Source organism: Nerophis ophidion, linkage group LG04, assembly GCF_033978795.1.
Source record: "Nerophis ophidion isolate RoL-2023_Sa linkage group LG04, RoL_Noph_v1.0, whole genome shotgun sequence".
NCBI lineage: Eukaryota > Metazoa > Chordata > Actinopteri > Syngnathiformes > Syngnathidae > Nerophis > Nerophis ophidion.
In genome coordinates, this window is record NC_084614.1 from 70,667,390 (window position 1) to 70,693,992 (window position 26,603).

A 26,603-nucleotide genomic window follows, 5' to 3' on the forward strand; every position below is an offset into this window, starting at 1 on the left:
AAAAGTATACATACAGCAATGTTAATATTTGGTTACATGTCCTTTGGCAAGTTTCACTGCAATAAGGCTATTTTGGTAGCCGTCCACAAGCTTCTGGTTGAATTTTTGACCACTCTTCAAATTGGTGCAGTTCAGCTCAATTTGTTAATATTCTGACATGGACTTGTTTCTTCAGCATTGTCCACACGTTTAAGTCAGGACTTTGGGAAGGCCATTCTAAAACCTTAATTCAAGCCTGATTTAGCCATTTCTTTACCACTTTTGACGTGTGCTTGGGGTCATTGTCCTGTTGGAACACCTAACTGCGCCCAAGACCCAACCTCCGGGCTGATGATTTTAGGTTGTCCTGAAAAATTTGGAGGTAATTCTCCTTTTTCATTGACCCATTTAAAGCACAAAACAGGCCCAAAACATCATACTACCACCACCATGCTTTACAGTGGGTGTAGTGTTCCTGGGATTAAAGGCCTCACCTTTTTTTCCTCCAAACATATTGCTGGGTATTGTGGCCAAACAGCTCAATTTTTGTTTCATCTGACATCACATGGACAAAAAAAAGACCTTCTGGAGGAAAATTCTATGGTTGAATGAAACACAAATTGAGCTGTTTGTACTTTCAAATTCTTCAGGACAACCTAAAATCATCAGCCCGGAGGTTGGGTCTTGGGCGCAGTTGGGCATTCCAACAGGAAAATGACCCCAAGCACACGTAAAAAGAGGTAAATGAATGGCTAAATCAGGCTAGAATGAACGTTTTAGAATGGCTTTCCCAAAGTCCTGACTTAAATGTGTGGACAATGCTGAAGAAACAAGTCCATGTCAGAAAACCAATAAATGTAGCTGAACCGCACTAATTTTGTCGAGAGGAGTGGTCAAAAATTCAACCAGAAACTTGTGGATGGCTACCAAAAGTGCCTTATTGCAGTGAAACTTGCCAAGGGACATGTAAGCAAATATTAACATTGTTGTATGTTTACTTTTGACCCAGCAGATTTGGTGACATTTTCAGTAGACTCAAAATAAAATCTTAAAAGAACCAAACTTCATGAATGTTTTTTGTGACCAACAAGTATGTGCTCCAATCACTCTATCACAAAAAATATGTTGTAGAAATTATTGGAAACTCAAGACAGCCATGACATTATGTTCTTTACAAGGGTATGTGTGAAGTGAAGTGAATTATATTTATATAGCACTTTTTCTCCAGTGACTCAAAGCGCTTTACATAGTGAAACCCAATATCTAAGTTACATTTAAACCGCTGTGGGTGGCACTGGGGGCAGGTGGGTAAAGTGTCTTTCCCAAGGACACAACGGCAGTGACGAGGATGGCAGAAGCGGGGATCGAACCTGCAACCCTCAAGTTGCTGGCACGGCCGCTCCACCAACCGAGCTATACCGTAAACTTTTGATCGCCACCGTATATATTTATTCATTTATAAATATGTACAATTGTCTCAAAAATCAATTTAAAATGAAATATTTTACAATGTGTCAAATATAAATAATAGTAGTTTAATTGAACAATGAAAATTATACTTAGTTATTGTTTCAACACAAATTTGGACAGCGAGGTAAAAACAATTTATAAAAATGCTTTTGCAAGATGTGTAGTACATTCTGAAACAACTGGGGCCACTATAGCTCCTATGTATGAATTTATAGTGTATATCGAGCTAGCATATAAATAATTCTGACAGAGAGGAAGAGGCGGTAGAATATGGATGGATGAATGTGTTACTGTAAAATATTACATTTAAATAATGACATGGCTGGCCACATAAAAGGACGTGGCGGGTCCAGTCTGGCACCCGGGCCTTTAGTTTGACACCTGTGTGTATACAATAAACACGATACGATACGATACACTATTTTAAAAATAAAAAAATAAGTATATATATATATATATATATTACATTTTTATATATGTACAGTACAGGCCAGAAGTTTGGACACACCTTCTCATTCAATGCTTTATTTTCATGACTATTTAGATTGTAGATTGTCACTGAAGGCATCACAACTGTGAATGAACACACGTGGAGTTACAGTGAGGCAAAAAAGTATTTAGTCAGGCACCGATGGTGCAAGTTCTCCCACTTAAAATGATGACAGAGGTCTGTAATTTTCATCATAGGTACACTTCAACTGTGAGACACAGAATGTGAAAGAAAAATCAAGGATTTCACATTGTACGAATTTTAAAGAATTTATTTGTAAATTATGGTGGAAAATAAGTATTTGGTCAACAATTTAAAGCTCTCACTGATGGCTCAAAATCTCACGATACATGGCCCCATTCGTTCTTTCCTTAACACGGATCAATCGTCCTGTCCCCTTAGCAGAAAAACAGCCCCAATGCATGATGTTTCCACCCCCATGCTTCACAGTAGGTGTGGTGTTCTTGGGATGCAACTAAGTATCCTTCTTCCTCCAAACACGACGAGTTGAGTTTTTACCAAAAAGTTCTATTTTGGTTTCATCTGACCACATGACATTCTCCCAATCCTCTGCTGTATCATCCATGTATCCATTTTGGTATAAACTCAACTTGTCATGTTTGGAGGAAGAAGGATACTGAGTTGCATCCCAAGAACACCACACCTACTGTGAAGCATGGGGGTGGAAACATCATGCTTTGGGGCTGTTTTTCTGCTAAGGGGACAGGACGATTGATCCGTGTTAAGGAAAGAATGAATGGGGCCATGTATCGTGAGATTTTGAGCCAAAACCTCCTTCCATCAGTGAGAGCTTTGAATGGTTGACCAAATACTTATTTTCCACCATAATTTACAAATAAATTCTTTAAAATTCCTACAATGTGAATTCCTGGATTTTTTCTCTCACAGTTGAAGTGTACCTATGATGAAAATTACAGACCTCTGTCATCATTTAAAGTGGGAGAACTTGCACAATCGGTGGCTGACTAAATACTTTTTTTGCCCCACTGTATGTACTTAACCAAAAAAAAGCGAAATAACTGAAAATATGTTTTATACTGTAGTTTCTTCAAAATTGCCACTCTTTGCTATGAATACTGTTTCGCACACTCTTGGCATTCTCTGGATGAGCTTCAAGAGGTAGTCACCTGATATGGTTTTCGCTTCACAGGTGTACTTGAAGCTCATCGAGAGAATGCCAAGAGTGCGAAAAACAGTAATCAGTGCAAAAGGTGTCTATTTTGAAGAAACTACAATAAAAAGCATGTTTTTAGTTATTTCACCTTTTTTTTTTTGTTAAGTACATAACTCCACTTGTGTTTATTCATAGTTTTGATGCCTTCAGTGACAATCTACAATATAATTGAATGAGGAGAAGGATGTGTCCAAACTTTTGGCCTGTAGAAACGTACAATCGTTTCCAAAAATTCCCCAAAAATTATTACAATGTGTCAAATATGAATAGGAGTTCATGTGTCATAAAAGGAGCCAAGAAAAAAAAAACAATGAACATGGCCTAAATTCCTGCCTCCCTTCTGTCCAAAGCTTGAACAACAATACTCCTGTCAAATATTGTGTGATAAGTGTGATAGAAAAATGTCCTAAAAGTTATTATTATTCATGGGCGTAGGGGTAGCAGTACAGTACATGTTAGTCAGTGCACTGTAGAAGTTCCTTCATGACAGGAAATAAGAAGCATCACGTCACAGTGAGCTGTGGGCCCTCATGAAAAGGACTCGCTGCTCGCCGGAAGCAAAGTTGATGGTCTCCCGCCAGCCCTGATAATTAATGCCGGGCTGTTGCCCAGCTTGGGATAAAACGCTCACTCACTCTTCCATCGCCGCTCAGCCATTTTTTTTCCCACTCACTCACTTAGTATTCCGCCTCACCAGAGGTGGGTTTGGGACTAATAGACGCTCGTAAAATTAGTAACTGCAATATAATCAGAGGACGTGCCGAGTCTTCTGGTCAGAGGAAATGCGTTGGTTCGTACGTTTTGTTTTTTTTCTCTTTGCATGCATTAGTGAAGAGCAGAGCAGAGTGGAGTGGATGTCACTACGTAACCGTGCAGAGGGCGAGATATTAGATATCAGTCCGATACCAGCACAAAAACTAAGATATCGGCTTGCAACTCAAATTTCTGACACAAGCAGATCTACAGCGTGTTTACTTTACATCCAGCTAACATCTACTCTATTTTCTAGACCAGGGGTCTTTGATCACTCTGGTGTGGCTGAGCTGTATACTTCCTGACCACCCCGGTTTTACCGGGAGGTAGCTAACTTCAGTGCCTGCCCCAAAAATTGACTGGGGAAATATACCCCGATTTTCCCTAGGACAGCGACAATGAGTGCGGGCCGTGGTGGCATACCCATAACGTCCTCTAATACATGTAGTCGTGCCCGCTGTTACACAACGCTGTATGTGTGCCGGCTTGTCACGTGTTGTGTGAAGCCATTTGAACCATCCTCAAGCGATTGCAAGGCATACTTGATCAACAGCCATACAGCTTACAATGAGGGTTGTGATATTAACAACTTTAACACTGTTACTAATATGCGCCACACTGCGAAGCCACACCAAACAAAAATGACAAACACATTTCAGGAAAACATCCGCACTGTAACACAACATAAACACAACAGAACAAATACCCAGAATCCCATGCAACCCTAACTCTTCCGGGCTTCATTGTCAACCAAAGAACGAGATTCCTCTACAGAATCTCCTCTCTGGTCAACAAAAGCACCTTGAGGATTCTAGCGGGAACTCTCATTCAACCCTTCTTCGATTACGCTTGCACCTCCTGGTACCCCAGCACCTCCAAAACCCTCAAATCTAGACTCCAAACATCCCAGAATAAACTAATCCGGTTACTTTTAGACCTCCACCCCAGATCACACCTCAATCCAACCCACTTCTCCAAAGTGGGCTGGCTCAGGGTGGAGGACAGAGTAAAACAACTTGCACTGAGCCTAGTCTATAAAATCCGCTACACCTCCCTGATACCGAAGTACATGTCAAATTACTTCCTTAACGTAAATGACCGCCAGAACCACAACACCAGGGGGAGCTCCACAAACCACGTTAAACCCAGATTTCGATCTAACAAAGGTCTTAACTCATTCTCTTTCTATGCCACATCAATGTGGAATGCACTCCCAACAGGTATAGAAGTAAGTGCATCTCTATATTCCTTCAAAACGGCTCTAAAACAACACCTCCAGGCAACTTCAACACTTTACTAATACCCTCCTCCATTCACATCCCATCTCCCCGGATTATAAACAACTCAAATGTACTTCTAATGTATATACTTGTTCTTATGCTATGTGAACTCACTATGTTCTCTATTGGCTGTACATATCCTACTAAGTAAGACCTACACTGTTACACTGTTTCAATGTCCACATTTCTCTGTTGATGCAATTGTTGATGACTGAAGTTCTGATATCAACCAAAGCTCCTCATCCAACCCCCCGGATTGTAAATAATGTAAATAATTCAATGTACATACTATGATGATTAACCTGTGTGATGACTGTATTATGCTGATAGTATATATTTGTACCATGAATTGATTAACGTGGACCCCGACTTAAACAAGTTGAAAAACGTATTCGGGTGTTACCATTTAGTGGTCAATTGTACGGAATATGTACTGAACTGTGCAATCTACTAATAAAAGTATCAATCAATCAATCAATCAATCACCCCAGCTACCATCAACCCCCACTACCCCCTCCTGCTTCGGCTGAGGTGGGCGGGGTTGGGGGTGGCGGAGTTTGGTGGTAGCTGAGGTGAATAATGTAGCCCGGAAGAGTTAGGGTTGCACAGGATTCTGGGTATTTTTTCTGTTGTGTTTATTTTGTGTTACAGTGCGGATGTTTTCCCGAAATGTGTTTGTCATTCTTGTTTGGTGTGGGTTCCCAGTGTGGCGCATTTTACTAACAGTGTTAAAGTTGTTTAAACAGGCACCCTCAGTGTGACCTGTATGGCTGTTGAACAAGTATGCCTTGCAGTCACGTACGTACGAGTCTGAAGAAGCCACATACAACATGTGACTTGAAAAGTAAGCTGTTTCTACGAGTTGTAGAAGACACTAAAGACAGTGCCATCAAAGTACGCCCTTGTTAGTGTTGTTTGGGTGTTACTCAGCAGACGTCGGAGAGAATAATCACTCTTTAACCCGTGAGTCCCCCGGACAAATTTGGATGATTTGTATGCGTGATGCTAATAAAGGGCATTCATATAAAACTCACTGGCCGCGCTAACATCAACCTAACCTTCATATTGAGGTGCGGGCCGCGTGTCTGAGACCCCTCGTTTATACGTACCACAAAATAAAACAGAAACTCTGTATGAAGTGTTATTTTATTATAAATTTCAAAAGTTTTGTGGCTCCCATTGTTTCTTTATTTTGTGGAACGGGTCAAAATGGCTCTTTGAGTGGTAAAGGTTGCCGACCCCTGTTCTAGACTATATAGCGCACCCACTAAAATTGAGAATAATTATTTTTTTTCCCATATATGGAACTATATACGGACTATACACCGTTGTGAAATGAGTTGTTTACACAGAAATATTTTGTAAATGTTTATTTACATACTGTACCTTATTGTACCCAAAGAGTGTCTGTAACAAGGCAGTAAAACGGCTGATCACACAAAACAGAAGTCATTGTCATGGACCTACTAGCTGCAGAAGGTAGCTCTCCAATCAGTTTAACTGACTCAATACCTCCACCGTGACGTTTTGGTAAATATACTGAGGGATTTGTGAAAATGAAACAATACAAAAAGAATGTCGTTGCAAGCTAATGATACTAACAGAGACACACATATTAGCTAATTCGAACGTTGCATTACGATGGCACATAAAAATACTGTATGCATCACACATGGGACGGTTTAGTAAGTATAAACAGTTTTAGTTATATTGTAAAACTTACAAACAATGCTTGGGGTGATGAATGAGGAATCTATGCGGGTAGAAACGCTATGGACGGCTAGAAGACTGACCAGCACTCCGGTTCGGGGGAGCACTACGATAAATGGAAGGACACTGCAGCACCTGCAGTGAGCGAATTTGTGCAAAGGATGGCGCCATTACACAAACAACAAAAAATCCTTTCAGTGTCAGCAATGAAAAATAATTTAGCCACTCCGCAGAACTTACAAAACATTGCTTGGAGGGATGAATGAAGAACCGTTTCCAGCAGAATCGCTATGGACGGTTTTCCTTTCAGTTTGAGGCAAAACAGGAAGTAGATTTTTCAACAATCAACACCCACAGTGAGCAAAGTCGTCCAAAAGATGGCGCCATAGTGCAAATAACACACTGTTTCAGTCCTCTGCTCAGGTTTAATAAACACTATTGAACACAAAACATTATGGCAATTAGCGGCACCATTTTGTAAGCCGCAGGGTTTGAAGTGTAGGAAAAAAGTAGTGGCTTGTAGTCCGGAATTTATGCTAAATATCCTTCAGTAAGCGTACAAGGTTGGTCTTTTCTTCTATTTCAGTCAAATCGTTTACAAAATGTAAACAAGGCGAGCTATAGGCTACTCGAAGCTAGCAGCTACACAACAGCTAAGCACACAAGAGCACACAAGCTAAATATAGGTAAAATATTGCAGTTCAAAACAGCTCATTTGTCAATGTAAACAAACATGAATTTACTGCATTTTAAATTATTTTGGCCACTAGGTGTCGCCAAAAGAACAATTGCTCACTCCACTTCAAAATCGCCAAAAAACAAATGACAATCACTCCACATTAAAACCATAAAACTTTATCATAAGATTAGTGTTTTTTTATATTTAACATTCCACACTATGAAATAATAAAACTATGTAATGTGATTTGTGCCGATTTCGTATCGGTTTGATATCAATATCAGCCAAAATTCTATATCGGTATCATATTGGAAGTAAAAAAGTTTTGTGTTATTGCACCCCGAATATTTAGCTGCTTTGGCATATTTGGACTATTAAACAGGATTTTTTTTTCAACAGTTTAAGATGGCATTTTTTGAAAAGTTGTAAAGAAACTACAACAATTCCCAAAAAAGGCAGCTTTGGGAATGTTACTTTCTAGCCATTAGCATTGTCTGTATTAGGCAGTTTTATTTTTTCACAAATATATTTTTAAGGGTCCAATTAACGCTTTTATTTACGTAAAATCATTTAAAAAAAAAATTTTTAATTTAGAGTTTTTGGCCGTAGGCATTATAAATACTATCATTTGTCTAAAAAAAAGTGTTGTAAGTACACCTCTGCATAACATTGTATCCCTTTTAAGATTACAGAAAACCAAAACATTATAAATACAGATATATAAATCAACTTACTAAAATATTTTATATTTTTTTAGTCTGTAATATTAGTCTATAATATTTAAAGTGCATCAATTTGCCTGAAAAAATAAAAATGAAATCCTTATCTAAACTAGAAATATTTGAACATTTGATACTGAAAAATGAAAAAATAATAATAACATTATGAACTAAGGAGCACAATATATAAAACTATCAAACCAACAACAACAAAAATAAATATATATATATATATTTTTTTTTTATCGAAATGAAAAAGTCAGGATTCTTGGCTACATTGTTTGCTGTTGTGTAAGAACGCTTTGTTTTTATTTCCAAATCATTATTAAAGTCCCAAAAGGATGGACATTATTTATATCGTGGGTTTCACATTTGGGAATTATCGCCTGCTGGTACTAAACAATACAATATTACAGCACATAATTAGAACATTTTCAGTATTTTAATTTTCCTCTGCAGCCCAATTCAGGCCCACTCTGCCAGCTGCTACCAAGAACTGGAATCCCTAATGCATGCATTACTGCAAAACATAGCAACTACGTGATTGATGTATAGGTTAGATCAGGGGTCGGCAACCCAAAATGAGCCATTTTGGACCAAAAATACTAAAATACTAAAAATAATCTGTTTGGAGCCGCACAAAATTAAAAGCCTTCCATAAATGTTATAATGATGACAACACATGATGTACGTGTCTATTAACCTACCATCAAAATGACTTTTAAAGTCTTATATAAGTGTTATAATGAAGGCAATACATGATATAAGTGTCTGTATTAGCTATATTAGCCTACTATCAAAATGACTTCAAAAGTTTTATATAAGTGTTATAATGGAGACAGCACATGATGTGTCTATATTAGCTCTATTAGCCTACTATCAAAATTACTTTAAAAGTCTTGTATAAGTGTTATAATGAAGGCAACACCTGATGTAAGTGTTTATATATTAGCTATATTATCCTGCTATCAAAATGACTTTAAAAGTCTTATATTAGTGTTATAATGAAGACAACACATGATATAAGTGTCTATATTAGCCCTATTAGCCTACTATCAAAATTACTTCAAAAGTCTTATGTAAGTGTTATAATGAAGGCAACACATGATATAAGTGTCTATATTAGCTATGTTAGACTACTCTCCAAATTACTTTAAAAGTCTTATATAAGTGATATAATGAAGGCAACATATGATATAAGTGTCTATATTAGCTCTATCAGCCTACTATCAAAATTACTTTAAAAGTCTTATATAAGTGTTATAATGAAGGCAATACATGATACAAGTGTCTATAATAGCTATATTGGCCTACTATCAAAATGACTTTAAAAGTTTTATATAAGTGTTATAATGGAGACAGCACATGATGTGTCCATATTAGTTCTATTAGCCTACTATCAAAATTACTTTAAAAGTCTTATATAAGTGTTGTAATGGAGGCAACACATGATGTGTCTGTATTAGCTATATTAGCCTGCTATCAAAATGAATTTAAAAGTCTTATATTAGTGTTATAATGAAGACAACACATGAAGTACGTGTCTACAATAGCTCTATTAGCCTACTATCAAAATTACTTTAAAAGTCTTGTATAAGTGTTATAATGAAGGCAACACCTGATGTGTTTACATATTAGCTATATTATCCTGCTATCAAAATGACTTTAAAAGTCTTATATTAGTGTTATAATGAAGGCAACACATGATGTGTCTATATTCGCTATGTTAGACTACTCTCCAAATTACTTTAAAAGTCTTATATAAGTGATAAAATGAAGGCAACATATGATATAAGTGTCTATATTGGCTCTATTAGCCTACTATCCAAATTACTTTAAAGTCTTGTATAATTGTTATAATGGAGGCAACACATGATGTAAGTGTCTATATATTAGTTGTATTATCCTGCTGTCAAAATGATTTTAAAAGTCTTATATTAGTGTTATAATGAAGACAACACATGATGTAAGTGTCTATATTAGCTCTATTAGCCTACTATCAAAATTACTTCAAAAGTCTTATATAAGTGATATAATGAAGACAACACATTATATAAGTGTCTATATTAGCTCTATTAGCCTACTATCAAAATTACTTCAAAAGTCTTGTATAAGTGATATAATGAAGGCAACACATGATGTAAGTGTCTATATTAGCTATGTTAGACTACTCCAAATTACTTTAAAAGTCTTATATAAGTGATACAATGAAGGCAACATATGATATAAGTGTCTATATTAGCTATATTAGCCTACTATCAAAATGACTTCAAAAGTTTTGTATAAGTGTTATATTGAAGGCAACACATTATGTGTCTATATTAGCTATATTAGCCAGCTATCAAAATGACTTTAAAAGTCTTATATAAGTGTTATAATGAAGGCAATACATGATATAAGTGTCTATATTAGCTCTAATAGGCTACTATCAAAATTACTTTAAAAGTCTTATATAAGTGTTATAATGAAGGCAACATATTATGTAAGTGTCTATATTACTCATATTAGCCTACTATCAAAATTAGTTTAAAAGTCTTATATTAGTGTTACAAAGAATACAACACATGATATAAGTGTCTATATTACCTGTAATAGCCTACTATCAAAATTACTTTAAAAATTCTTATATAAGTGTTATAATGAAGGCAATACATGATACAAGTGTCTATAATAGCTATATTAGCCTACTATCAAAATGACTTCAAAAGTTTTATATAAGTGTTATAATGGAGACAGCACATGATGTGTCTATATTAGCTCTATTAGCCTACTATCAAAATTACTTTAAAAGTCTTGTATAAGTGTTATAATAAAGGCAACACCTGATGTAAGTGTCTATATATTAGCTATATTAACCTGCTATCAAAATGACTTTAAAAGTCTTATATTAGTGTTATAATGAAGACAACACATGATATAAGTGTCTATATTAGCCCTATTAGCCTACTATCAAAATTACTTCAAAAGTCTTATATAAGTGATATAATGAAGGCAACACATGATGTAAGTGTCTATATTAGCTCTATCAGCCTACTATCAAAATTACTTTAAAAGTCTTATATAAGTGTTATAATGAAGGCAATACATGATACAAGTGTTTATAATAGCTATATTGGCCTACTATCAAAATGACTTCAAAAGTTTTATATAAGTGTTATAATGGAGACAGCACATGATGTGTCCATATTAGTTCTATTAGCGATGAGGTGGCGACTTGTCCAGGGTGTACCCCGCCTTCCGCCCGATTGTAGCTGAGATAGGCGCCAGCGCCCCCCGCAACCCCTAAAGGGAATAAGCGGTAGAAAATGGATGGATGGAGTCTTATATAAGTGTTGTAATGGAAGCAACACATGATGTAAGTGTCTATATTAGCTATATTAGCCTGCTATCAAAATGAATTTAAAAGTCTTATATTAGTGTTATAATGAAGACAACACATGATGTACGTGTCTACAATAGCTCTATTAGCCTACTATCAAAATTACTTTAAAAGTCTTGTATAAGTGTTATAATGAAGGCAACACCTGATGTAAGTGTTTATATATTAGCCATATTATCCTGCTATCAAAATGACTTTAAAAGTCTTATATTAGTGATAAAATGAAGGCAACATATGATATAAGTGTCTATATTAGCTCTATTAGCCTACTATCAAAATTACTTTAAAGTCTTGTATAAGTGTTATAATGAAGGCAACACATGATGTAAGTGTCTATATTATCCTGCTGTCAAAATGATTTTAAAAGTCTTATATTAGTGTTATAATGAAGACAACACATGATATAAGTGTTTATATTAGCTCTATTAGCCTACTATCAAAATTACTTCAAAAGTCTTATATAAGTGATATAATGAAGGCAACACATGATGTTAGTGTCTATATTAGCTATGTTAGACTACTCTCCAAATTACTTTAAAAGTCTTTTATAAGTCATATAATGAAGGCAACACATGATGTAAGTGTCTATATTAGCTCTATCAGCCTACAATCAAAATTACTTTAAAAGTCTTATATAAGTGTTATAATGAAGGCAATACATGATATAAGTGTCTATAATAGCTATATTAGCCTACTATCAAAATTACTTCAAAAGTTTTATATAAGTGTTATATTGAAGGCAACACATGATGTAAGTGTCTATATTAGCTATGTTAGACTACTCTCCAAATTACTTTAAAGTCTTATATAAGTGTTATAATGAAGGCAATACATGATATAAGTGTCTATAATAGCTATATTAGCCTACTATCAAAATGACTTCAAAAGTTTTATATAAGTGTTATATTGAAGGCAACACATTATGTGTCTATATTAGCTATATTAGCCAGCTATCAAAATGACTTTAAAAGTCTTATATAAGTGTTATAATGAAGGCAATACATGATATAAGCGTCTATATTAGCTCTAATAGCCTACTATCAAAATTACTTTAAAAGTCTTATATAAGTGTTATAATGAAGGAAACACATTATGTAAGTGTCTATATTACTTATATTAGCCTACTTTCAAAATTAGTTTAAAAGTCTTATATTAGTGTTACAAAGAATACAACACATGATATAAGTGTCTATATTAGCTCTATTAGCCTACTATCAAAATTACTTTAAAAAGTCTTATATAAGTGTTCTAATTAAGGCAACACATGATGTAAGTGTCTATATTAGCTATATTAGATTATCAAATGACTTTAAAATTCTTATATAAGTGACTCAATGAAGGCAACACATGATTTAAGTGTCTATATTAGCTATAATAGCCTACTATCAAAGGCTGACGCAAATCTTCGTTGACAGAAATGTTGTATTTTAATTTTTATTCTACACGTTTTTGCAATATTGGAAATCATTAATAAAACGGAGGCTTCTCGGAGGGTGAGATAACTCCTGGAAATGACTGTCTTAGACTGGCCAAAGGTATAGATGTGTGTGTCCAAGTTCAAGGACAAGGCAGGCTGTCTTCTAATGGATTTATTACAATCTTTGCAAGTTGGGTAACGTTTGCTGTGGTCTGGAACAATATGGCACACATACAACTATCTGAAATGCAGCCAATACATCATGAGACATGCAGATATAAAATTAAATACCGAGAGGTTATAAGTAAAGGAAATAAAATGAGCTCAAATATACCTACAAATGAGGCATAATGAGGATCCCAGTCTGTGGAACGCTCTCCCTGACCACTTGAGGGCACCTCAGACTGTGGATGCTTTTAAAAAAGGCTTTAAAACCCCATCTTTTAAAAAAAAAGCCTTTCTATAGACATGCATGCTGGTTGTAGCTATTGGGATGTTTCTAGTTTTATATTTTATTTATTTTTATTATTACTATTTTTTACACTGTGCCACTTTGAGGTTGTTTGCTCAACGTAAAGTGATTTTTACAAATAAAATCTATTATTATTATTATATGTACATACAGCTAGTCAAAATAGCATGTTAGCACGGATTAGTTTGCAGTCATGCAGTGACCAAATATTTCTGATTAGCACGCCACACAAGTCAATAAAATCAACAAAACTCACCTTTATGCATTCATGCACAGCTTAAAACATTTGGTGGACAAAATGAGTCAAAGGAGTGTCATGAAATATGTCTTTCTGAAGAAAGTTATACATGCAAACAAAGTACGGTGAGTTCAAGGACAAAAAAAAACGGTGCTCGCCAAGTATTCTCATAAGAGAATCATGATTAATATGATTTCTAACAATTAAGGAGGTTTGTGTTATGTTGTCCTCCTACAGAAACCCTATAAATATATATACATATTTTCAAAAATTCTTGAAAAAGGTCCAGGGAGCCACTAGGGCGGCGCTAATGAACCGCAGGTTGCAGAACCCCGGGTTAGATCAAAGATGTGATGATTAATTAATGGAAGGCGCTGTTCAATGTGATCAATCTACTGGTGTACAGAGTGTGACCAAAGAAACATACTGTACGTTCTTTAATTTCTGTTCCCTCAGGCATTCTCTCCATCTGTCTTCCAGTATACGTCGGCGTTGACCTACGACGGGGTGATGGTGATGGCCGAGGCCTTCAGGAACCTCCGCAGGCAGAAGGTGGACATTTCCCGAAGGGGGAACGCCGGGGACTGCCTGGCCAACCCCGCTGCCCCCTGGAACCAAGGCATCGACATGGAGCGTACTCTCAAGCAGGTGAGACCGGGTTTTTGGACTCGGTACTTCCACTTGGAAGGTCCCAAATACTACAGCGGGGCAAAAAAGTATTTAGTCAGCCACCGATTGTGCAAGTTCTCCCACTTAAAATGATGACAGAGGTCTGTAATTTTCATCATAGGTACACTTCAACTGTGAGAGACAGAATGTGAAAAAAAAATCCAGGAATTGACATTGTAGGAATTTTAAAGAATTTTTTCGTAAATGATGGTGGAAAATAAGTATTTGGTCAACCATTCAAAGCTCTCACTGATGGAAATTGGTTTTGGCTCAAAATCTCACGATACATGGCCCCATTCATTCTTTCCTTAACACGGATCAATCGTCCTGTCCCCTTAGCAGAAAAACAGCCCCAAAGCATGATGTTTCCACCCCCATGCTTCACAGTAGGTCTGGTGTTCTTGGGATGCAACTCAGTATTCTTCTTCCTCCAAACACGACGAGTTGAGTATATACCAAAATGGATACATGGATGATACAGCAGAGGATTGGGAGAATGTCATGTGGTCAGATGAAACCAAAATAGACTCCTTAAGGGATAAGCGGTGTAAAAATGGATGGATGGAAGGCTGTCCCTCTTCAAGTGGGAGTCGGACACTTGGAGTAGACTCATCTAACCCCAGCATGGCATCAGGCTTTTTTTTCGGATGTGTAGCGAAGCCTGCTTTTTATTTTATATTTATTTTTTTAATGACGCTGTCCCCCTTTAAGTGGTGGTCAGGAACTTGGAGCGGACTCATCCAGCCACTGCTTGGCTCCAGGCTTTATTTTAAGATGTGTAGCGAAGCCTTTTTTTTTTTTTTGGTGGGGGGTTCCCAAAATGGTCCCCTTTCAAATAGTGGGCGTATACGAGGGGCCGATTCATCTAGCTACAGCTTTGCATAAGGTTTTTTTAAAGATGTGTAGCAAAGCCTGCATTATTGTTTTTTTTAAGACTGTCCCTCTTCAAGTAGTGGGTGTATACATCTAGCTACAGCATGGCACCATGCTTTTTTATTAAGATGTGTAGCAAAGCCTGCTTTTTTAAATAAAACTGTCCCCATTTAAGTGGTGGTCAGGAATTTGGAGTGGACTCATCCTGCCACTGCTTGGCTCCTGTCTTTATTTTAAGATGTGTAGCGAAGCCTGATCCCCCCCTTTTCTCAAAAGTGGTGCATGTCACATATTACTGTTAGAACACCATTAAAACGCCACTTTTGCACAACTTTAACCAGTGGTCATTTGTCCTGTGATTTCTTCTCAGGTGCGGCTGCAGGGACTCACAGGTAATGTCCAGTTTGACCACTATGGCCGCAGGGTCAACTACACAATGGACGTGTTTGAGCTGAAGAATAATGGACCACGACGGGTAAAAACATCACGCCGCACTTCCTCTTTTGTTTGTCCTTTGGCCATCACCATCAGTCAGCGTGCTTAGTGGCTGCGAGCGTGCGGTCCGAGATGTAAATTAGGGACAATCGGGGAGTGAGGGATGGATGTCAGGATGAAATTGAGAGGAAATAGGCAAAAGAGGGAGAGAGAGCTGCGTGGGGGAGCAGATGGAATGAAATAGAGCGCGGTGAAGGTGGGGGAGCGGGGGTGCGAGGGAGCAGGGAGGAGTCGCCATCAATCAAACGCTGCTTTGGCCTGTCTTCCCTCACACGGTGAAGGTCCCGTTAGGATTCCGTGTGTGTGTGTGTGTGTGTGTGTGTGCGTCTGCTTGTACATTTTACATGTTCCTCAATCATCCACGCTGCAGGCGGCGTACAATCACAGATCTTTGTTCTCCACACCTCGCCGTCGCCGCCGTCTTGGCCCTGGGAACCCCTGATGACTCAGTTCATCAGCGTACTTGTTTGACACCCGTGTCAAACAAGTACGCTGACATTTGCGTCACCTTGGAAAAGGAATCTGCCGTTTTTCGTCAAATAGCGGCCTCCGCTCGAATAGACGCCATAACTCAATCATCCGTCCCAAAAAGTGCAAGCTTGTATTCCCCTCAGGGAAGGGGAAAAAAACGAAACTACCACTAAATTAATAAATGCCTCATCTCGAATAAACGCCTTCTTTTCCCCTGAATAAATAAATGTTAAGTAAAAGTCTGCATGCACTCAAATACTAGCTTGTGCTTCTCCTTTGTCAGGAAAAAAAAACCTTACCTCAAATTACATGCTCCTTTTTTACTTTTGTAAAAAAATTAAGTAAAAGACATTTTCAAATAGTGAATAAATAAAAACCGTTGTCTAGTAAACAAAATGACATTCTCAAATTGTGGCTTCCACTCCACTAAAAGCCATAACTCAATTACATTCTGGGTGGTTCCTCCACACAAAAGAAGCCACGCCTCCAATAAATATATTTCTTAAATAAACTCAATTATATTGTATTTTTTACTGGTGGCTTCTGCTTTGATAGACACTGTGAAATTTTTTTGCCAAAGTGTGCAATCCAGGACACAGATAAATGCCTCACCTCAAATTCAACAATTTTTTCCCAGGAAATAACATGCTCCTTTTTCACTTTCATAAAAAATATAACAGTTGTCTAGTAAACACAAGGATGTTCTCAAATGGTTGCCTCCACTCCAATAAAAGCCATGACTCGATTATTTACTGGCTGTTCCAGCCACAGAAAGAAGCCACGCCTCCAATAAATATATATTTTTAAATAAACTAAATTAGATTGTATTTTTTACAGGTGACCTCTGCTTTAATAGACACTGGGAAATTATTTGGCAACGTGTGTAATCCATGACACGGATAAATGCCTCACCTCAAATCAACACCTTTTTTCCCAGGAAATAACATGCTCCTTTTTCACTTTCATAAAAAATATAACAGTTGTCTAGTAAACACAAGGAGGTTCTCAAATGGTGGCCTCCACTCCAATAAAAGCCATGACTCGATTATTTACTGGCTGTTCCAGCCACAGAAAGATGCCACGCCTCCAATAAATATATATTTTTAAATAAACTAAATTAGATTGTATTTTTTACAGGTGACCTCTGCTTTAATAGACACTGGGAAATTATTTGGCAGCGTGTGTAATCCATGACACGGATAAATGCCTCACCTCAAATCAACACCTTTTTTCCCAGGAAGTAACATGCTCCTTTACCACTTTCATAAAAAATATAACTGTTGTCTAGTAAACACAAGGATGTTCTCAAATGGTGGCCTCCACTCCAATAAAAGCCATGACTCGATTATTTACTGGCTGTTCCAGCCACAGAAAGAAGCCACGCCTCCAATAAATATATATTTTTAAATAAACTAAATTAGATTGTATTTTTTACAGGTGACCTCTGCTTTAATAGACACTGGGGAATTATTTGGCAGCGTGTGTAATCCATGACACGGATAAATGCCTCACCTCAAATCAACACCTTTTTTCCCAGGAAGTAACATGCTCCTTTACCACTTTCATAAAAAATATAACAGTTGTCTAGTAAACACAAGGATGTTCTCAAATGGTGGCCTCCACTCAAATAAAAGCCATGACTCAATTATTTACTGGCTGTTCCAGCCACAGAGAGAAGCCACGCCTCCAATAAATATAAATTTTTAAATAAACTAAATTAGATTGTATTTTTTACAGGTGACCTCTGCTTTAATAGACACTGGGAAATTATTTGGCAACGTGTGTAATCCATGACACGGATAAATGCCTCACCTCAAATCAACACCTTTTTTCCCAGGAAATAACATGCTCCTTTTTCACTTTCATAAAAAATATAACAGTTGTCTAGTAAACACAAGGATGTTCTCAAATGGTGGCCTCCACTCCAATAAAAGCCATGACTCGATTATTTACTGGCTGTTCCAGCCACAGAAAGAAGCCACGCCTCCAATAAATATATATTTTTAAATAAACTAAATTAGATTGTATTTTTTACAGGTGACCTCTGCTTTAATAGACACTGGGAAATTATTTGGCAGCGTGTGTGATCCATGACACGGATAAATGCCTCACCTCAAATCAACACCTTTTTTCCCAGGAAATAACACGCTCCTTTACCACTTTCGTAAAAAAAATAAAACAGCTGTCTAGTAAACAAAAGGACATTCTCAAACAGTGGCCTCCACTCCAATAAAAGCCATGACTCAATTATTTGCTGGGTGTTTCCGCCACAGAAAAAAAAACACGCCTCCAATAAATATATACTTCTTAAATAAACTCAATTATATTGTATTTTTTACTGGTGGCTTCTGCTTTGATAGACACTGTGAAATTATTTGCCAAAGTGTGTAATCCACGACACAGATAAATGCCCCACCTCAAATTCAACACCTTTTTTTTCCAAGAAAAAAAGAAACAGTTGCAAGTGGACTCCTCCGTAATTTACATTGTGGCTTAATTATTTCCTGGGTCTCGCCTTAAATTAATGCCTGCTTTTCTCCTAAAAGCAACAATTAGTGAGTAAACTACTACCTCATTTAGTCTCTTCTCGTTTTTATCAATACCGCGACTCAATTATTCACCTCTTTGAAAAAATACAAATAAAACATCCCGATTTAAAAAAAAAAAAAAAGGCTGGTAATAAACGACGATACTATATCACCTCCACTCTAATAGATGCCATTACTCAGCGATTTGCCGGGTCTCTTATTTTCCCAATAATAAATAAAGGCTTTCTTTTTCAAGTAATTTCCCCCTGCAACACCCAAGTAATTAATATCAATTGACATTGTCACTCAATAATTTGCAGGAAAAAAAGGTGTAAAAAATGCCTTACCTAAATAAAATCATATTTCAAGTCTGTATTAAAAAGAAAGAAAGCGTCAAATAGTGACACCCGCTGCTGTAAATGCCTTGTCTCAAATAATGTTGCACGATGGAACGAGACAAATAAAAGCCTCTCCCCCTTTTTATGTGCAACGACAGACTTGTTCACTCCCTTGCTGCTCGCTGCAGTTGTGTCACTGTACCCTTTGCCTCTCAGATCGGCTACTGGAACGACGCCGACAAGCTGGTGCTGATCCAGGACTCGCCGCTCCTCCCCAACGACACGTCCGGCATGGAAAACCGCACGGTGGTGGTGACCACCATCATGGTGAGAGAACAGCGTGCGATGATGATTATTACCAATGTTCATGACTTCTACTGGCATGTTGTAGCATTATTAATATTTTTACGGAGATTTTCTGCAAGCGACACAGGATCGTAAAGCCTGATGAGGGTTTAGGAGCTCGGTGAACTTTTTAAACCGGCGTCAGCTGCACTTTTATCCCTCGCCGCCTGGCCTTCTGTAATTTATAGTCGGAGTTTCTCGTTACTGCGGGAGAAAACCACCAAAAATCTGATCTTTAAGGCTGCCTTCACACTTGCTGTTTTAGTCCTATAAAAACAAATAGTATGCATATACCGTATTTCCTTGAATAGCCGCCAGGCATGTAGTATGTGCCTGCCTTGAATTACTGCAGGGTCAAACTCGCTCCCCAAATTTATTAGCGCATGCTTACTTTTACCGCCGGGTCAAATTCGTGACGTCACGAGTGACGCTTCCCCTGTCGTCATTTTCCAAATGGCGGAGGAGTTTTTTTTTGCTTTTACTTTTTGTAAACCAGGGGTCTTGTTCCACAGCCATACAGATCACACTGATGGTTGTGATATAAAACAACTTTAACACTCTTACTAATATGTGCCACACTCTGTGAACCCACACCAAACACATTTCGAGAGAACATCGGCTCTGTAACACATTATAAACTCAACATAAGAATTACCCACAATGCCATGCATCCATTACCCTTGGCTATATTATGCAACCCGCTAACACCAAACACCACCCCCCCTCCCCTCTGTGCGTCGGTTGAGGTGGGCGGGGTTGGGAGCGCGTGTATAATATAGCCAAGAGTCATGGATGGATGGCATTGTGGGTAATTCTTATGTTGCGTTTATGATGTGTTACAGAGCCGATGTTCTCCCGAAATGTGTTTGGTGTGGGTTCACAGAGTGTGGCACATATTAGTAAGAGTGTTAAAGTTGTTTTTTTATCACAACCATCAGTGTAAAAGGTATGGCTGTTGACCAATTATGCATTGCAGTCTCGTATGAGAAGCAGCGAAATGCATGCGTCCGGCCGGCACGCAGATAGAGTTGTGTAAAGGCGGTCGCGATGACATGTTGTAGAGCAGTGGTCCCCAACCACCGGGCCGCGGCCGCAGAATAATTTTTTCTAAAAAAATGTTTTTATCACACTCAATTTTTTACTGCATGCCATTGGTAAGCGCTTGGGTGAGAAGAGGTTTTAAAATTATTAGCGCCTGCTTACTTTTACCGCATGCCTTGAATAAGCGCAGGAGTGAGAGGAGGTTTTAAATTAATTAGCGCCCCGGCGGCTATTCAAGGAAATACTGTATTTTTTATTCATATTATTAATATTAGTGTTATATGTATTTTTACACTTCTTCTCTTACTCCGTTCAGAATAGGCTGCGGGCTAAAAACAAACAAACCTACTGTAGGAAAGGTGATTCATACGGCCCCATTTGTCACGGTTTACCTGACACATGAAACGTGACAAATTCTACTGTTGAATGTCTTAAAATGTGTCTTGTGGCAAGAGTCAGTTGCTATGTAGAGTGGCGCTTTCCATCATTTTCAGCAGCATTTAAAAAAATTATTAACCCCACCCCTTCTTCCTCTTACACGAGATCTACCCAGGAATGGGGGCCATTTGAATCCCTTCTCTACTGTACAGGCTGCACTTAATCGGACAGTTTCCGTGACGTAACCAAAAATGCTCCCTAGAAAAATCTGCTACTGTACGTTTACTGTACGAGTTCTCTAAAAGCTTCTAAAATAGACTTTTTAAGAGCGTTTACATGTTTTGTCATTTCTGCAGGCTTTTGTAGCTGGCATTTTTAACACCGCTCCACTGTCTTTAGTGTCTGCTGAACAGAACCGCACCGGAGTTCACTTGCAAGAGAGGAATTGGTCCCGGTCCGCTTGTTTTGGTGCAACTTGACCCAGCAAATGCTCCAGAGTTGACTTTAAAATTAGGGGTGTCCAAAGTGTGGCTCAAAGGTTCATTTCCAATTGGCCCGTGGCGTAAAAAAACAACAACAGCAAAATGTGGGAAAAATAGATAGATTTATTGATTCCTTCAGGAGAGTTCCCTCAGGAAAATAAAATAAATAAAAAAAATTTGAAAATAAAAAGTAAAAAATAGAACAAAAAGGAATATTTTAGGAGCAAAAGCTGAAATGATGATAGTAAAATTGATAACACAAAATTATATGTACAGTGGTACCTCAGTTTTAGTTCGTAATTTGTCCATCCATCCATCCATTTCCTACCGCTTATTCCCTTTCGGGGTCGCGGGGGGCGCTAGCGCCTATCTTAGCTACAATCGGGCGGAAGGCAGGGTACACCCTGGACAAGTCGCCACCTAATCGCAGGGCCAACACAGATAGACAGACAACATTCACACACTAGGGCCAATTTAGTGTTGCCAATCAACCTATCCCCAGGTGCATGTCTTTGGAAGTGGGAGGAAGCCGGAGTACCCGGAGGGAACCCACGCATTCACGGGGAGAACATGCAAACTCCACACAGAAAGATCCCGAGCCTGGATTTGAACCCAGGACTGCAGGAACTTCGTATTGTGAGGCAGACGCACTAACCCCTCTGCCACCGTGAAGCGTTCGTAATTTGTGTCAAAATTTGCTTCGGTTTTCAGATGGTTTTAATTTTGTTCATAATTTGTGTCAAAATTAAAACCATCTGAAAACCGAAGCAATTTCCCCATTAAAGAAATATGTCAATCCAATTACCGCATTTTCCAGACCATAGGGCGCACCAGATATTTAGTTCAGTTCCGTTCAGTTTCAGTTTATTTTGAACATGCATGCGATACAATGTAATGCGTCACACATTTCCGGTTGTTTCATTAATAAATAAGCAGAGCTAATTTATTAATCCTACCCCTTTTCATACCATAGCAATTGTATCTAATTTCCTTGTTCTCTGTAACAAAAGAATGGATAAATAAATAATAATTAAATACCATAGTAAAGCAAACAAATATTAAATACATAAATAATCTTTGTCTCGGCAAAAACAACAAAAAGGCGCTCTATTCAGGTCTATTTTCATATATAAGGCGCACTGGGTTATAAGAGACATTAAAGTGGTCATATTGTGATTTTTTTTTTCTAAATGTAAAACACTTCCTAGTGGTCTACATAACATGTAATGGTGGTTCTTTTGGTCAAAATGTTGCATAGATGATGTTTTTCGGATCATCTTCAAGCCACTTTCTGACAGTCGCTTCCGGACGCGCCGTTTTGTGGGCGGTCTTATTCACGTGGCTCACCTTCGGCAGCGTCTTATCCTCATCATGTTTGTTGTAGCGGTGTAGCGTGCAAGGACGGGAGTGGAAGAAATGTCAATAGACGGAGTTAACTGTTTTAATGACATACAGACTTGACTTGAATTAATAACGGAGCAGCATCTCCTCGTCCGGGGCTCACTTAGTACAAGAACAACGCCGGAAATGTGTCCCTTGAAAAGCCGCCCGACCCGAGCTCTCTATTACTATCTGAAGTTCCATGAGTGAATTATGTTAACCCACAACCGGTATTTTTTAGTCTGGTTATGCATAATATTGCGAAACAAAACAGATGTCCTCACACCATAATAACACCCGTATGTTGAAGCACGGTACGTCTGACTACGGTAGCCGTAATGCGGTGCCACTTCTTAACTTAACAAAGTCATACTAAAACAATTTGACATATTTTTTTAGCGCCGTGTGTAATGTTCTATATACTCAATGAAACATAGAAAGTTTTGCTGTTAATTACTGGAGTCATCTTGCACTCCGCACATATCTCTTATGTGTGATTGCCATCTACTGGTCACAATTATCATTACATCATGTACCAAATAAAATACTTTCGAGGTCGGTGAGTACAAACAGAATGATTCCTCACATTAGGCGCACCAGTTATAAGGTGCATTTCTGAGAAAAAGTAATGGATTTTTATAGTTAAAAAAATACAGTATTATGACTTCCAAACACCGACAAAATATGAACGCAAAACACATTTTGTGAAGAATAATTATTGGAGATGTGTAAATGAGTGTGTGCACACTCACCCGCTGTATTGACAAAGCACTGATACTGTGTTGGTGTTTCAAAGTGGCGCCATCTGCTGGATTAAATGGTCACTATGGTCACTGCAACTGAAATGAAGACAGTAGTTAGCAAATAGGTTTTTTTTTAATAAGAAAATAAAATAATGTGATATCATGTATGAATGGATGGATATAGTGTAATATATTTGGGAGGGTTTTAGTTTTATTATCGCTGTTAAGTAGAGGAGACACGGACATCAGCGTGGATCTACGTTAGCTTGTTTTTAAACCCACATGTCGGCAAATACGCCACAGCGTCAATTTTGTTCCTTCAACACTCGCTATTTCTTCAGAATCAAAATACATTAAAAAAATAAATAAGAAATAATAATAATAAAAAAAGAAGAGGACGCCACATTCATATTTTGCTTTCTTGCATTTAATAATGTTTCTAGGGTTTGGTACCGAATCCTTAACTTTTTTGGCACTGAAATAATCCCTCTGGTCCTACTGGGCAGCGAGTCACGTAAAATCCAATCGTGACGTGTCACGGTATCTGGGTTGCGGACTCAACTCCACTCCAGCAGCACTGAGAGCGTACTCAGCTAAACTACCTCTAGGAAGTGTTGCGCTTTTCAATGCCACTAAAGCAATTGACTCACAAAAACGCAGAAATGTAAGGCTCCCCAAAAATTTTTTTAAATGTGCTAGCTTGACATGACATGCTATTGATTAGCATTAAGGATTTGACATGGCGATTTCATCACCTTCAAATAACTAAGGTGAACACTACAATCAAACAGCTGCTGCGTAATAAGTAAAATTAATAATGTTAATACTTACAGTATTAACACTTTTTTAGCAAGGATGTCAATCTTTGGCCGTCTATCGAGCGAGTCGATCTGATTCCGATTCCTGGGGTGACGATTCGATTCAATATCGATTCTCTATTCAGACTGATTCTCGCAATGTATTATTTGGTTTAATCATTTTAATTAAACTTTTTCAAAACAGGGCACATATTAGACAAGTTTCTTCTTTTTGCATTGAGATGGCCTAAAAAGCTCTTTTTAAAAAACATATTTTTATATATTAAAAAAAATAATGTTTTAATAGTTTTTGGAAAATTATGAATCAATTTAGAATCAGAATAAATAAAAATCGCAATTTCAATGTGAATCAAAAAATGTTGTGCATCCCTACTTTTTAGGGCGCAACAGAAAACTATATCTAGCAAAGACTGAACTGACCAACCAACACACCATAAACTACACACTACTGCCATCTAACGCCTTGAACTTGCAACCGTAATTGCAACTTAATGCCATTCTTGGAAATGAGACTCATAAGTGTGATGATAAAACAAGATATGAAAAAAAAAAAAAAGATTTTATGATCAAAAATGTACAACTGGTACCGTGGAGTACTGGTGTTGATTTGCAGGTACCGTATGTGAACAGTATCCATCCATGTTTTTCACATTCTTTATCTAAGTGCTGGCACTCGCAACTTTTTTGGACCCCTGTATGGGTTATTTTGTAGTCTTACTCAATTAAAAACAAGCACAGAGTCTGCGGGGGGGAGATGGACTCGCTTGTTCGAGCAATGATTGGCTGTATGATAGCCGAGAAAGTGTACGAAAAGCAAGGCGAACTTGGCAAAATTTTGCATCAAAACGGAAAAGTAAGGCACACAAAAAAACGTTATACCAATGTATGTATTTATATTGTACATACATTATTTTTATGGACATTTACCAAGTAAAAAAAAAATGCCCATTAATGTTTTAACAGGCTTGTTTTAAACCAGGGGTCGGCAACGCAAAACGTTGAAAGAGCCATATTGGACCAAAAATACCAAACACAAATCTGTCTGGAGCCGCAAAAAATGAAAAGCCGTATATAAGTGTTATAATGAAGGCAACACATGATGTAAGTGTCTATAATAGCTATAATAGCCTACTATCAAAATGACTATGTGTCGCAGGCTGAAGCAAATCTTTGTTGACAGAAATGTTGAAATTTAATATTTATCCCACACATTTTTACAACATTAGAAACCAATAGTAAAACAGAATATACTCAAAAGGTGAGATAACTCCTGGAAATAAACTGGCTTTTAATGGCCAAAGGTATAAATGTGTGTGTTCAAGTTAAGACTGTCTTCTTTTCATAGATTGATTACAATCTTTGGCAAGGTAGGTAATATTTGCTGTGGTCTGGAACAACATGGCACACAAACAACTATCTGAAATGCAGCCAATATTGCATACAGATAATGTGTCATGAGACATGCAAATGTAAACTATATACAAAGAGGATAAAAGTAAAAGATTTTTAAATGAGCTTAAATATATCTACAAATGAGGCACAATGATGCAATATGTACATACAGCTAGCCTAAATAGCATGTTAGCATTGATTAGCTTGCAGTCACGCACTGACCAAATATGCCCTGACTAGCACTACAACAAGTCAATAACATCCATAAAGCGCACCTCTGTGCATTCACGTACAGCGTAAAACCTTTGGTGGACAAAATGAGACAAAGAAGGAGTGGAAAATTTTACATGTAAACAAACAGTACACACTATGGTGGGTTCAATAACCACCAAAATTAGTAGGACAAAACGATGTTCCTCAAATACTCTCATCAGCGAAGCATACACACAAACATATTAAACAGTGGGCTTGGGAAGGTTCGTGTCACGTTTGTCCTCAAACAAAAAACATACTGAAACTAAAATATATATTTTCCCCCCATCTTTTTTCCGTTTGAAATCGTTTTTTAAAAGTGGTCCATGGAGCCACTAGGGCGGCACTAAAGAGCTGCGGGTTGCTGACCCCTGTTTTAACGGAATCAAACGTGACAAGTGTGAAAGCAAACCTCATTCACTGCTAGAATAGAAAGTTGAGTGGAAGATGCGTTATTGCAACAATAAACACTTCGAGGGGTGGACTAGCAGCCCTACAAAAAAAGACAAAAGTTATTTGAAGCCGCGGCCGAGGCAGCCGAACGTCGGAGGAAGGAGGATAATGGAGACGGTGGTTAGAGGTCATGACAGCTCAGCACAATCCTCCCCTCTTTTCAG

General features: G+C 37.7%; 2 protein-coding genes across 7 annotated transcripts in view; both read left to right on the forward strand.

The window, feature by feature from the left end:
• Nucleotides 1-26,603, forward strand: part of gria4b (glutamate receptor, ionotropic, AMPA 4b) — a 352,168-nt gene that overhangs the window by 240,297 nt on the left and 85,268 nt on the right. For 3 of the 6 annotated variants that reach the window (XR_009806573.1, XM_061898942.1, XM_061898941.1), the window contains exons 7-9: nt 14,238-14,429; nt 15,694-15,798; nt 19,372-19,482. Coding sequence is in view for 5 of the 6 variants with exons in the window: in XM_061898942.1 (XP_061754926.1) it covers nt 14,238-14,429; nt 15,694-15,798; nt 19,372-19,482 (408 nt within the window). In the remaining variant the exon portion in view is untranslated. The remainder of the gene's footprint in view (nt 1-14,237; nt 14,430-15,693; nt 15,799-19,371; nt 19,483-26,603) is intronic. The other 3 variants (XM_061898945.1, XM_061898944.1, XM_061898943.1) reach the window with 1 other exon arrangement.
• LOC133551824 (uncharacterized) overlaps nt 1-26,603 on the forward strand; it is a 502,474-nt gene that overhangs the window by 178,403 nt on the left and 297,468 nt on the right. The gene's annotated exons all lie outside the window — the stretch shown is intronic.